This window comes from Mercurialis annua, linkage group LG2, assembly GCF_937616625.2.
Source record: "Mercurialis annua linkage group LG2, ddMerAnnu1.2, whole genome shotgun sequence".
Lineage (NCBI taxonomy): Eukaryota > Viridiplantae > Streptophyta > Magnoliopsida > Malpighiales > Euphorbiaceae > Mercurialis > Mercurialis annua.
In genome coordinates, this window is record NC_065571.1 from 49,058,362 (window position 1) to 49,070,436 (window position 12,075).

The window sequence follows — 12,075 nt, forward strand, 5'->3', positions numbered from 1 at the left end:
CATTATATAAATATATGAATACTAAAGGATCAATGAGCTATAGTTTAAATGGTATAAGCTCTGAGCAGCATACTGTTAGGTCGTGCGATTCCTTACACAAGCGCTCCCCCCACTTATCCAAAAAAAGGAGGCTTTCAATTCAAAAATATTATTTGTTGAACTAGACATTTTAAATTACTTAATTTTTTTATGTATCGTAGAGTTTAATTTTTTTTTCATTCAGATAAAACATTTTGAATTGTTAAGGATAATACATTTGTCAATAATTGAACAAGAGTTAATTTACCAATAATTCTTGTGCAAAATGTCAATTATATATTTTTTTTCGTATTTTTCTCATATATTCTTTTAATTTATAATCTATGATGTTCTTACACAAAATACCTACATAATTCAATCATCTAAAGAACTATATCATCAAATAGGATCAAAAAATCTCAATTTGAATTATAGAGTGACTATCTTCTTCTTTTTTTGATCAATTTTTTTTATCAAAACTCAAAAGCTAAAGTAATAAGGCTAAACGTGATTAGGAACATCTTATGTAGTCACTATCATTTCCAAAACAGTTAACGCCCGTTTAGCTACAATATGAGCAGATTTGTTATTTTCTCTATCTAACTGAGTTCAATCTAGGAACCAAGCTAAGAATATCCTCAATAACAAGGCCTTGGTGAGTAGCATTTGAAATTCCTCAAGAGTGACTACCTTCGAACTATTAGATTTGTAAAGTTTAATGAACTATAACTCAAATGGTATAAACGTTAGGCAGCAATCTGCTAGATCGTGGGTTCAATTCCTTTTACAAGTATTTTTCCCTTTTCAATTATACAAAATAAAGAAGTTCATCATTGACATTAATTTAACACATTACAAATTTGAAAAACTCATTATATTTGTCAATTGCAGTGTTATTTATAAATAAGAACTATAATAAAAGTATAACAGTAACATCCATAAAAATTATTTAGCACTTTACTTTTAACAATAGAATATGACTATAAATATTAAAATTAAACTGAAATACTATGCTAATACTAAAAGTAGTAGAATTATTATAAAAAGAAATATACAAATATACAAATTAAATTATAATTCAATTTCATATAAGAATGTGTGACATTTAATTGGGTTCTTTTTTAATTTACAATAAGTTAAAATACATGTATAAAATTATGATAAAAATGAAATTATTTTATTATTTTATTATTTTTATTACTTAATGTTAACTTTCAATTTAAAATGCAAATCATTGTAAATTAGTTATACAAAATGGATCAGATAAATAATAATAATAAATTTTATTTAAAATTAATATAAAATTGAAATTTTAATTTAAGTTACAGATAGTTAGGAATGTATTACTTAATAATTGATCAATAAATAGCACATAAAATTACAATAATGAAAATGTAATATGACTGTGAAAAACTACTAATTAAACATTTATTTACAAAAATCGAAATAGAAAAAAGAATGAATTGAAAAGATGAAAAAGGAATTAAGCACGTTTGTACTTGAGAAAAAACATAAGCTAACCGGGAGGGAGCAGAAATAAAACAAAAATAGTAATAAAGGAAAAACCCAGGAGGAGGGATCGAGTCTGAACCAAGCTCTCTCTAATTTCAATTCGACCCAAACAAATAAAAATGCAGTCTTTCTAATTACTAATTCAACCAAACCACTCCAATTACGCAGAGCTGAACCAACAAATTATCGAAAAGGGGCAGAGTGTTATGAATTTTTTGAGCAGTTTTTCGATTTTTTTTAAAATGTTTTTGTTGGGTCTACTTGATTAATTAAGGTCAGAGAAATCTCACACTCACTCTCTCAAACTTCACTTCTTTTTAATTTTTCTGTTTCTTTTTCATTGCAATTCCGAATTTCTCTGCTTTGTTCTGTTTTTCTTTGTTAAAATAGTCTCTCTCAGCTTCACTGATCTCTTCTTTTTCTGTTTAAACTTCAAATTGTGAAGTTTCAACCTGGTGTTTTAGTTGGGTAGTTGATTAATTGGTGCAGGGGAGTTTAATTGACGGGTTCGTTTGTAGTTACGAGGTGTATATAGAGTTGGGTGATCTCAACTTAGGGTTTTGATTTTATTATGTGTTTGTATGAATTTGACTTTGTTTTTTAAGGTGTTTGGATTAGCTGAGCAAGTGAGTTTGATCTTTAGGGTTTTGGCTATTGAAATGCAAAGATGAGATTTGGTTTGCATTGTGTAGTTTTTTGGGCGGGTGAATTTTGGTTGTTTGGAAACAGAAATAACTGTGTTGTTATGCCTGGAAGTTTAGAATTTGATTGGCATTGAATCGGAATGGTAAGCGGGTGTTGACATTTGAAGGGTGATCTTTGGGTAGCTTCATTTGTAGTTGTGTTGGATGGTGTGTAAGTCTGTTTGTTGAGAAATGCAACCTCAGCAGAGCTCCAGAGCTGATTTGGTTGAATTGAAAACTCATATTGTGAAAAAGGTTGGGGTTGAGAGGTTCAAGAAGTATTTCCATTACTTGAATAGGTTTTTGAATCAGAAACTGAGCAAGAGTGACTTTGATAAGTTGTGTTTTCGTTTGCTTGGGAGGGAGAATCTCCCGCTGCACAATCAGCTTATCCGTTCCATCCTGAAGAATGCTTGTCAAGCTAAGGCTCCACCATCGACTTATGAGACGGGTCCCACGAAATCGGTTGTCCAAAGAGCAAAAAGTTCTCCTGGTAGAGAAGATGGGCACGAGCAGACTGGATCCCTTCTTCCGAATCACAATCAAAATGTGTCTATTTGGTCAAATGGGGTCTTGCCAATGTCCCCAAGGAAGGTTAGGTCAGGGATGCGTGATCGTAAGCACAGAGATAGACCTAGTCCGCTTGGGCCAGCAGGAAAAGTTGATTGCTTGTCTCATCAGTCAATTGGTGCTGAAGATAGCGGCAGTAAAGCTGTTATGGAAAATGGGGTATTGCCTCAATATGATTATCAGAGACCAGTGCAACATCACCAATCAGTTGCTGAGCGACCTGAGAATGATGTGTCACGTTCAATTCAACGGCCGTCTGAAAACCCAATTACATTCGGTAGAGATCATGCAGCTTTTGTAGAAGATGGAGAGGAGGTGGAGCAAGCAAACCACTTGAATTTTTCTAGAAGCTCACTGCTTGCACCTCTTGGAATTCCGTTTTATTCAGCTAGTGGGGGCGGGGGGCGCAAAGCTATCCCAGCATCAAGCAACGGTCATTTTGTTAGCTATTATGACAGTGGTGAATTGTCCAGCACAGAGATGCTGAGGAAACGCATGGAGCAGATTGCAGCTGCACAAGGCGTTACAGGGGTCTCAGCAGAATGTGCAAATATGTTGAACAATATGCTGGATGTATACTTGAAGAGGTTGATAAAGTCTTGTGTTGAGTTGGTAGGAGCAAGGTCTTCACATGATCCAAGAAAGAACCAAATTCACAAGCAACTAGTTCAAGGCAAGGCTATCAATGGTACGCGGCCAATCAATCACTTACAAGTTAATAGTGGCCTGATGGAAGTTACTCACGAACAGAGGCCACGCTGCTCGATATCTTTGCTTGATTTTAAAGTAGCGGCAGAGCTAAATCCTCAGCAGCTTGGTGAAAATTGGCCACTACTGTTGGAGAAGATCTGTATGCGTGCTTTTGAAGATTGAAATCCTGTGAAAATTGTTGGCAAAGTTGTTGGTTGTGGTGGACATCCCGGTTCAAGAGCCTTGATAACTGTTGTTCAAAGAGTCGTTGATTCAGTTCTGCTCTGATCTCCCTGATAAACCAGGTGGTCCCCCCTCCAGACGAGGCTCGGCCCTTACAAGATAAAACAGTGGAGTTGAGCTTCCAAATGTCTGTTTTCCTGCTGCAGACCCTGTACGTATCAGAAAATTATTTAACAGCAACCAGGCAAGGGAAACTTTTGAATATAACTGCCACGATTGGTTGCTACTGTTGTAAGATAAGCATCAGGGGTTGGCTGACTTGTGCCGCCGCTATTCGCTACCTCTTTGAAGTCCATCTGTACAATGTACAGCCAATGAAGAAGAAATTTAAAAAAGTTTTGCTAGGATATTCTCATGTAGCTTGGGGAAAAGGTAAAATCACTGGTGTAACAGCTGCATTATTGCTCTTTATGTATTTTAAATTCTGAAAATTTATTGAAAATCCAATATTAATAACACATTGATATCCACTGAACTGTCCATCTGCTTCAAATTTGGATTTGTTATAAAATGACATTCTATACTCTTATATACTGAAGTGTTACAGCATTTTTCCTGTGTTCTTAAAACACTGCCTTTAAACTAGTAATAATCATTCTAATAACTACTTGGCCTTTTATTTAAAATTATGTTTAACTGGGATAGAATTCTCAAAATGCTCTGAAGCAGAAGGCCAGGTAGAGAGGTCTTTAGCCTGTGAAATTTGGTCAGTCTTATAAAGATATTGCTTATTGGCATAACTTAGCATGAAGGAGTCAGAAAGGGTTAAAGAGAGAAACTTGAGGACTATGTTGGAATACACATTACAATGGGGAATTTTATTGATGCCAAATACTGTGTCAGGAATTTATATTGGCAAAACAAGTGGTGGTCTGGATAAATCTGAATTCATGTTATGACTGAAATTTCTCAGTTCTTATACACATACATAACTTGTTATGAACATAAAAAGCAGGATGCTACTCTTCTTACTGTAGACATTCTAACTTATATCTGCTATTATTTAGTATCAAACTGCAAAATACATCCAGTTTGCACCACTGCTATTTGCCCAAGCTGCTTTGCTAAAAGTAGATGCTATTATTCAGTCATTTCAATTTCTAAGGCTATGTATTACTCTCATATCTGTCTTATTGACGAGGGATCTGAACCCTCTTGCAGATCATTCTGGAAGTTGAGTTTGAGTTTCAGAATTGAAGTTGCCTATCTTGCCACATGTTGGTTTAATGCATGTTGCAAAAAGATGGGGGCGTGACTGCTGATTTATGCTCTATATCAAGATGCAGACCTGATATAGTTGAGGATTTCGTAAACTGCCTGAGTATCATAGGGAGGCTCCCTTCCTGTGACCTACAGTAGGAACGTTTCGAGTGGCAGTGGGTGCTAAGTTTCTCTTGCGGTTAAGACCCAAGACTGAAATAGAGTAGCTCGCTGAAACTCAAAAGCTGATCGTTCAAACTTCAAAGTTCAAACTTACCAAATACCAATCAAGTCTAGTGGAGCTATCTCTTGATATTACGTTCTTAGCTGGATGTCAATAGCAGAATTGTATTGACTAGGTTGGTACAGTGGATTGAGCACTCTAGTCAAGGGGGATAGCATGGCGGATTGTGGTCGTTATGCCTTTCTGGGAGAATCTTGGATGGGCAGGCATGCGGTTTGGTTGTTTGACTCGTTGGTTAGGATGGGATTGAATATCTAGTACTTAACTGGCTAATGTTGTTAACAGATTATTCCTCCTGTGCTGAGGGATTGACATCCAAACACATACCTGTTTCTCTAAACCGAGGGTTTTCTCAAAGAGAAAGATTGAATAAATATTTTAGCGTCAATGCTTAATATCTGTCTTTTTTTTTCTCAGATCTCAAATATGTTGTGTCATAGGAGATGCATTGAAGAACTAAGCAAGCAAGCTTTACAGGCATCTGTAGCTTGTTAAAGTTTAAAATTTCTGGTGTTCCTCGTGCACTGTTTTTGCTCTGTGCAGCAGATTGTACATTTCGTTGTTTATAATCATGAATTGTGGGATAACTGTTGTTGGGATGTTCTTAATATGTTATGTTTAGAGGAGATTCACTTCATTTTGCTATAATTAAATGCGAAATGAAAATTTATTGATTCATAACTCATCGGTCTCGGTCTCGTGTTACATGTAAGGATAGGCCATATGTTTTCTTTGGTTGCAGCTCATAATTTAGTAATTACTTTAGCAGTTCTGATTGATTGCAGTAGTTAGTAAATTATGAAGATAGGCAGGAATGCAGACCTTGTTTATGTTGCATATCAGCAGAAAAATGGAAACAGAAGGTAGTGTGGCAAGAATTTCCAAAGTTGTGGAGAAAAATAGGAATATGTTGAAAGGTAATAGTATAACACTGTTGGTGCAATCCCAGATGATTTTTACATGCAAGAGTAATCGTTTATGGATATTCAATTTTATCCATAACACGACGGTCTTGAACGTTCTTCTGCAGTTTGAATCACCATCGAGCTCGTCATTATCTTTTGGATTTGCAGAAACAAAATGGCTCCCTTTTGGTAGGACCTCGACGTGCAACTGCATCATTAACTTGCTTCCTCAGTTTATCATCATCATGTGAATGGTTAAATTAAATCTTTTGCAAGTGATTGTTGTCATTTTTATTCAAGGAGACTGTTAGCTTTGGTAAATGCAATAGTTTTAGCTCTCACTTTGTTCAGAAGATCCATCTTGAGTCCCCATTTCTGAGTAACCTGTTTGGCTTGAAGGTTTCAAAGTTTAATATAATATATTAATGTCAACTCATTGTTTCTTTTTAGAATAGAGACCAGGGGTTTTAAAAGGTTATGAAACTTGATATTTCAACTTTCAAGCCACCAACTCCATGAATTGTAATATCAAAATATTAATTTTGATAAATTTAACAAAAAAGTAATTGAGATAAAAATTAATAATGACCTTACATTGCTTTATTTTGTAAAAAACAATTTTACATTATCCTTTTTTTTAGTTAATTTCAGATAAAGATGAAAAAAGGTAATATAGAACATAAATAATCCTCCTTTGTAATCCTTATGGATTATAGAGTAGAGCAAATGGGTCTATGGTGTCTCTCCTTTTCCCTACCTTCATTCCGGGAAAACTATAGCCAATTATACCAATTATATTAGAAAAAATTATTGCATACAACCGTTTGCATCATGTCATTTGTGCAACGTTAGTTATGTGGAAAAATTAATAAGTAAAAAGTTAAATAATAATTAAATTTTTTTATCGCAAACGCTCATTGACTTGTTGTAAATATGACATGGAACAACCAATGCATAGGATAAAAACATCTTATATTAGGGGTATTGGCAAAATAAATCTCAACATTTAACTTCTATAGTAATTTAATTTCAAAATTTAAGACGTTATGAAACAAATCTCAACCTTTTTTATTTTTACAATTTGTAGTCCCAATCAATTTTCCGGCAATGTTTCTTCTTTAAGCTATAAAGTGCAAAAACACGAAAAGTTAAGATTTTGTTTGATTTTTTTTTTTGAAACATGGAGATTTAATATGCCAATATATGCATTTAATATGGCTGCCACGCATGCACACAATTTTAGCATTTGTTTCATAACGTTTTAAACGTTGGAATTAAATCGTTATAAAAATAAAACATTTGGATTTGTTTTGCAAATTCCCATTGTATTATATGCAGAATAATTGGTTAACTACACCATCAAATTACCTTCTCTCAAATTAAATGAAGAAATAATTGAAAAAACATATTCAAGAGTGGAGATTCTACTTGTCTTCCCATAGGATGTTTCATCAAGAGAACCTAGCCCTTAAACTAATGTGCCTCAACTCCAATGATTACCATAAGCTCAACTTTATGGTGAAACGTGACAAATTTTAGCTTTTGAAGAGAAAAAAAATAGACAGAATGGCTGGAAGCAACTTATGAGTAATTTCATCCACAGTTTCTGTTCTATAGACAATTCTTGCTGTGAAGGCAATGGCGCCTGAGTTTATTAGTCTATTGACATGAAACAGATTGTTATGTACATATAAAAGAAAACCATCTTTCTTTCTTTAGAAAATAAGAAAAAAACAGACGAAAAGAGACGGGCGTAATTTGTACAAATTGACGAGCCGGTCTCCAACATCCTATTTATTGGTTGTGTGATGAAGGTGGTGGTGATGATGATGATGAGCATGCAACAGATGTCTTGCAAATAGGGCACCAATTCTTCAGTCTCAACCATTGCTGTATGCAGGCCGAGTGATACTTATGCTCGCAATGCAACATTCCCATTTCTTCTCCAATAGCATACTCTTCCTGCAATAACAAAAACACCAAAACCAAAAGATAAACAGGATGAATGAGAGGTTGGTTCAATGCTAGCTCAATAAAGCTGGCTAATGTGAAAAGCCAAAGCCGAAGGCAATTGTTGGTTTTAATAATTAGATTTATCAACATATCATCGGGTCTGGATTGGTCTTAAACTTGCAGGGGTGAATCAGATTCAACTAGAAATTCCAAAACATATTTAATTTTTTTTATCGAAAAAAGGAAGTACCTGGCAGATGCTACATTTGACATCATTGGTTTCCCCGGAAAGTTTAGAAGATCCATTTTCCAGATATGCCGACTGGTATGTGCAAGTCTTGAGGCATTCTGACAATTTATCCTCTGCAAGAGCTGTACTCACATTGCCCATCCTTTCTTCCAAAGCTAATAATTCCTGTAAAGCACAACAGTATAACGGTGCAAGGTAAGAACACCTGAAAAGATTCAGAATTGTTATGATGCATAATTACCACAACTGTTATTACTTCTTGGAGCATGGTAAGTGCAGGTTATGAACAAGAAGGCGTAACAACATAAATTTTTTAAAATAAACAAAATGCACTGGTAACCTACCTCATATGACATATTATCAATATCCAATCTCATGTCTCTATGCTGATCATAAAAGTTCAGTCCATTAAGAAACAAACTAGTCTCCAGAACAAGCAATTGCTGCAAGAAAAGAAAGAAGAGTTCAGACATGAACCAACATTCAGTTTAGAAACAAAATGGAAAATCGTTACTTACCTCATAGGACAGCTCTTCATCTTGTTCAATCCTCTCAAGTGCTAAAAGAACCTGCTCAACATATTTTATTATCATTGTTAGAACATAGCCTTATAGCCAGGATATAAAATTCAATTATTCAGTCTGATCTTAATATTTGCGAAGTACATTGAACTCATATTATCATGGGGAAGAAAAGATAATGGTGCAATGTTGTACAGCTAGATACCTCAGCAATTCCGTCCATATTGTAGCGCCTGAAGCTCTCCCGATTGGAAGATCGCATATTGCCAACTTCTGCAGGACTGGATGGCCTAATTCTCCGCAAACTCTCACTGGTATTAGTACCAGGAAGTCCATAAGCCCTTGACCGACTTAAGGGAGATCCCATAGAAAATTGATGTGATGAACTAGGAGAATCTGAATCAATTGGTGTAATAGTTTCACACATTTGTGGGATTCTCTGAGGTTCATTTGGTGATAAATTGTTCCCACTCCCTTGATTAGCAGCCCTTGACCTAGTGTATCCTACTGTTTTTCGAGTCCTAACTGACGCAGCGCCATTATCTCTGCTGGCAGTCACATTTCTACTCCTAGATTCAGTGATTGTGACACCAGAGCTAGAACTAGAGCTCCTCCCTTCGAATGATGGCCCACTAATTTTTTTCCCTCTGGCAGAGGAACTACTTTCTCCCTCACAATTTCTCTTTCTAATTGTGTCTTTTTGTCTATTGAGATTTGAATCAGGAGTTGAAGATCTTGTAGGGACAACATCTGATATAGAACTGCATCTAAGTTTTCTTATACCATACCTACTCGGACCAGCACGAGCGCCTTGGCTTGCGCTCTTAGACAGCACTGAGACGGGTGATCCTATTCCAGTATCTGATTTACCTAATCCTGCGTTTTGATGAGACCTCCTCTGAAACCTGGTACTTGATACACTAGAGCTTCCAACTTCCATTGACATGTTCTCACTTGACCCAGAATCATCAGATTCAGAATGAAGACCTTTTTGAATTTTTCCAGGAGGTGGTACAGATTCTGGCACCTCAGCATCATCTGTACAGCCACCAGCTTCGGACGATTCTCTTTCTGGCTGAGAAGATAATTTTTTCCGAGGTCCTGGCATGGATTTCCTGGGATTGTTGGTTGCAGAGGGTGTCCTAGAGGAACATCCAACTATTTCTTTCGCATTTGAGGATGATCTAAATGATGGCCTTGAAGATTTGGCTTTATCTGAGCAGCTAATATGGGTACTTTTGGCCGAATTCAGCCTGCCACTACACCCTATTCGATTGCAGAATTGAGAATTTCTGTCTCTATTATTAGCAGTATCTCTCAAAACAAGGCTAGAACCCTTCCTAGAGACAACCGCAGTGTCACCAGTCTTCTTACCAGAGTACTGGTCCATGATAATGACATGCAAACCTTTATCTCTGCGAGGGTAAGGTAAAACAGAAAGATTAGAAGAATAAAAACTTCTCGCACTGCGAATTCCCTTTCCTCCGAAAAAGGAAACACAGAGTTCAGCAATTAACCAAAGAAACATGCCAATCACCCAAGCACTTCAATATGCACAAACTAGCATAGCCCAAAAAGCAAAGCAAAGCACTGAAGTTTGCATTCAAGCACCTAATATAAACTACACCAAGCTATAAATCTCTAAACATCATATAATTCCACAAGATTTCGGATTGGACATAACATCTCAAAATTGCAAACAAATAGTAATTAGAGAATCATCACTTACTCCAATCATCAGGCAACCATTATGTTCTTCATGCAATTTACAGCACCTTACAAGTATATAGCTCCCTTATCAATTAGAAAATACTCTCTAATTGAAATCAAAACTGCTACATAACAAGACGTAAATCTACAGATACCACGGCCATCATCAAATCTCTCATGGTTCTATGGTAATCCAAAATTCTCACATCTCTAGTCCAATAAAACTTACTGGTCAAAAAACAAAACTACCCTCCACAATCACTCCTCCATAAAAGCTGTTCTAATTTCAACTATTAATTAAGGTAATGCAACATAACAAAAAGATGAACAGCCCATTAAAGGTAAGATATCAAAAAACAATTGAGCTGAGAAATTGAAACTAAAACCAAAATCAAGTTACAGTTTTGGCCACATAAGTAACACCAATCAATCAATAAATAATTTCAGTTGCAATAAAAAAGGGATGGCTCATCTCTTCATTTTTCTAGGAATCACATAGAATTATTCTCCCCTCATATAAATTAACTCCGTTATTTCAGGACATCCTATAAAAGCTCAACACTTTAACCAACACGGAACTAATAATAATAATCATACTAATCATCCAAATCAAAATTAAAAAAAATCATTTTCCACAATAAGCCAAACATGCATAATATTCAAGGCTCCTAAAACTCACCGAACAAAAATAAAACCGAGTTAAAATCGTTTAATCCAATTAAAACTTTTTTTTATCAAAATTAAACAGATAATCTAAAACAACCAGCTACCTTTTCTTTCTGGTTATGGAAACTGTTAGAGAAAGGAAAAGAAAACGGACTGTCAAAAGTTGAAACGGAGAAGAAGAAGAAGAAGAAGGCCAAGGAATAATTTTTTTTTTCTTTCTAATTATTTTCTGATCTAAACGCGGAACTTAAAAAAACTTACAAATAATAATATACACGTATATATATAAGTTCAGTAGGGAGGGCCGTCCTTTAGTAAAAAGGGAAACTGTGAACCGTCGGATTAAAGCTGAACGTGTGAGTCAAATATCGACGGCTGTTTAAGTTTCTGACATCATTAAACCTTATTTATTCTTTTTGTGGACCGCAAATAAACCCCAACTCCAAGCCGCCTAACCTCTTATTTATGCTACGATTTAAAGTTCTAATTTCTAATTCTAATAATTTTAATTTTAATTTAATTTAACACAAGTACACGATTTTAATTCTATTTATTTTTATAATTATGTAAAATAATTTAAGTCTTTAATAATGTAAATTATTTGTTTTTGAATTTATTGAGCTCAAAATTTGTATAACATGTATGTAGATGTTAAATGTGCCCAATTCAATCCAAAGCGGATTTTAACTATAAAGTACTTTAAGAAAAGAAAAAACAGTATAAAGTACTTCATCTTAAGTCAAAACAAAAACCTCTAGAAAAAGGTCAAAACAAAAATAATCGTTAATATGAAGAAATTGTAAAGTACTTTATCTAATCAAAATAAATTACTAAAAATGATTATAAGCCATTTTTTTAACTTAAAGTCTTTTCTTTCTTTATGAACAGAGTATTTTATTTTATTTTATCT

At 34.9% G+C, this 12,075-nt stretch overlaps 2 protein-coding genes across 4 annotated transcripts; one reads left to right on the forward strand and one right to left on the reverse strand.

Moving 5' to 3' along the window:
• The first annotated feature begins 1,537 nt into the window (after nt 1–1,537).
• LOC126669036 (uncharacterized) lies at nt 1,538–5,852 on the forward strand. The gene is made up of 2 exons (XM_050362314.2): nt 1,538–4,088; nt 4,878–5,852. Exon 1 carries the CDS (start codon nt 2,406–2,408, stop codon nt 3,654–3,656), a length of 1,251 nt encoding a protein of 416 aa, XP_050218271.1. The 5' UTR covers nt 1,538–2,405; the 3' UTR covers nt 3,657–4,088; nt 4,878–5,852.
• A 1,771-nt stretch (nt 5,853–7,623) lies between these two features.
• On the reverse strand, nt 7,624–11,415 carry LOC126669771 (E3 ubiquitin-protein ligase MBR2-like). Of its 3 annotated transcripts, none has more exons than XM_050363324.2 (6): nt 11,270–11,415; nt 8,995–10,204; nt 8,787–8,837; nt 8,613–8,711; nt 8,269–8,433; nt 7,624–8,027 (listed from the first exon to the last, which is right to left on the reverse strand). In XM_050363324.2, exons 2-6 carry the CDS (start codon nt 10,177–10,179, stop codon nt 7,860–7,862), a joined length of 1,668 nt encoding a protein of 555 aa, XP_050219281.1. In that variant the 5' UTR covers nt 10,180–10,204; nt 11,270–11,415; the 3' UTR covers nt 7,624–7,859. The 3 variants fall into 3 exon arrangements, with proteins under 3 accessions (XP_050219281.1, XP_050219279.1, XP_050219280.1); XM_050363322.2 differs by having other exon boundaries at nt 8,787–8,840; XM_050363323.2 differs by lacking the exon at nt 11,270–11,415 and adding an exon at nt 10,519–11,083 and having other exon boundaries at nt 8,787–8,840.
• Nucleotides 11,416–12,075: the final 660 nt, after the last annotated feature.

Coding starts and splice junctions, on each gene's coding strand:
- LOC126669036 (XM_050362314.2), top strand. CDS start 2,406: ATGCAACCTCAGCAGAGCTCCAGAGCTGATTTGGTTGAATTGAAAACT.
- LOC126669771 (XM_050363322.2), bottom strand. CDS start 10,179: ATGGACCAGTACTCTGGTAAGAAGACTGGTGACACTGCGGTTGTCTCT. Junction 8,712..8,786: donor ATGAAGAGCTGTCCTATGAG/GTAAGTAACGAT, acceptor CTTTTCTTGCAG/CAATTGCTTGTTCTGGAGAC. Junction 8,434..8,612: donor TTGATAATATGTCATATGAG/GTAGGTTACCAG, acceptor TGTGCTTTACAG/GAATTATTAGCTTTGGAAGA.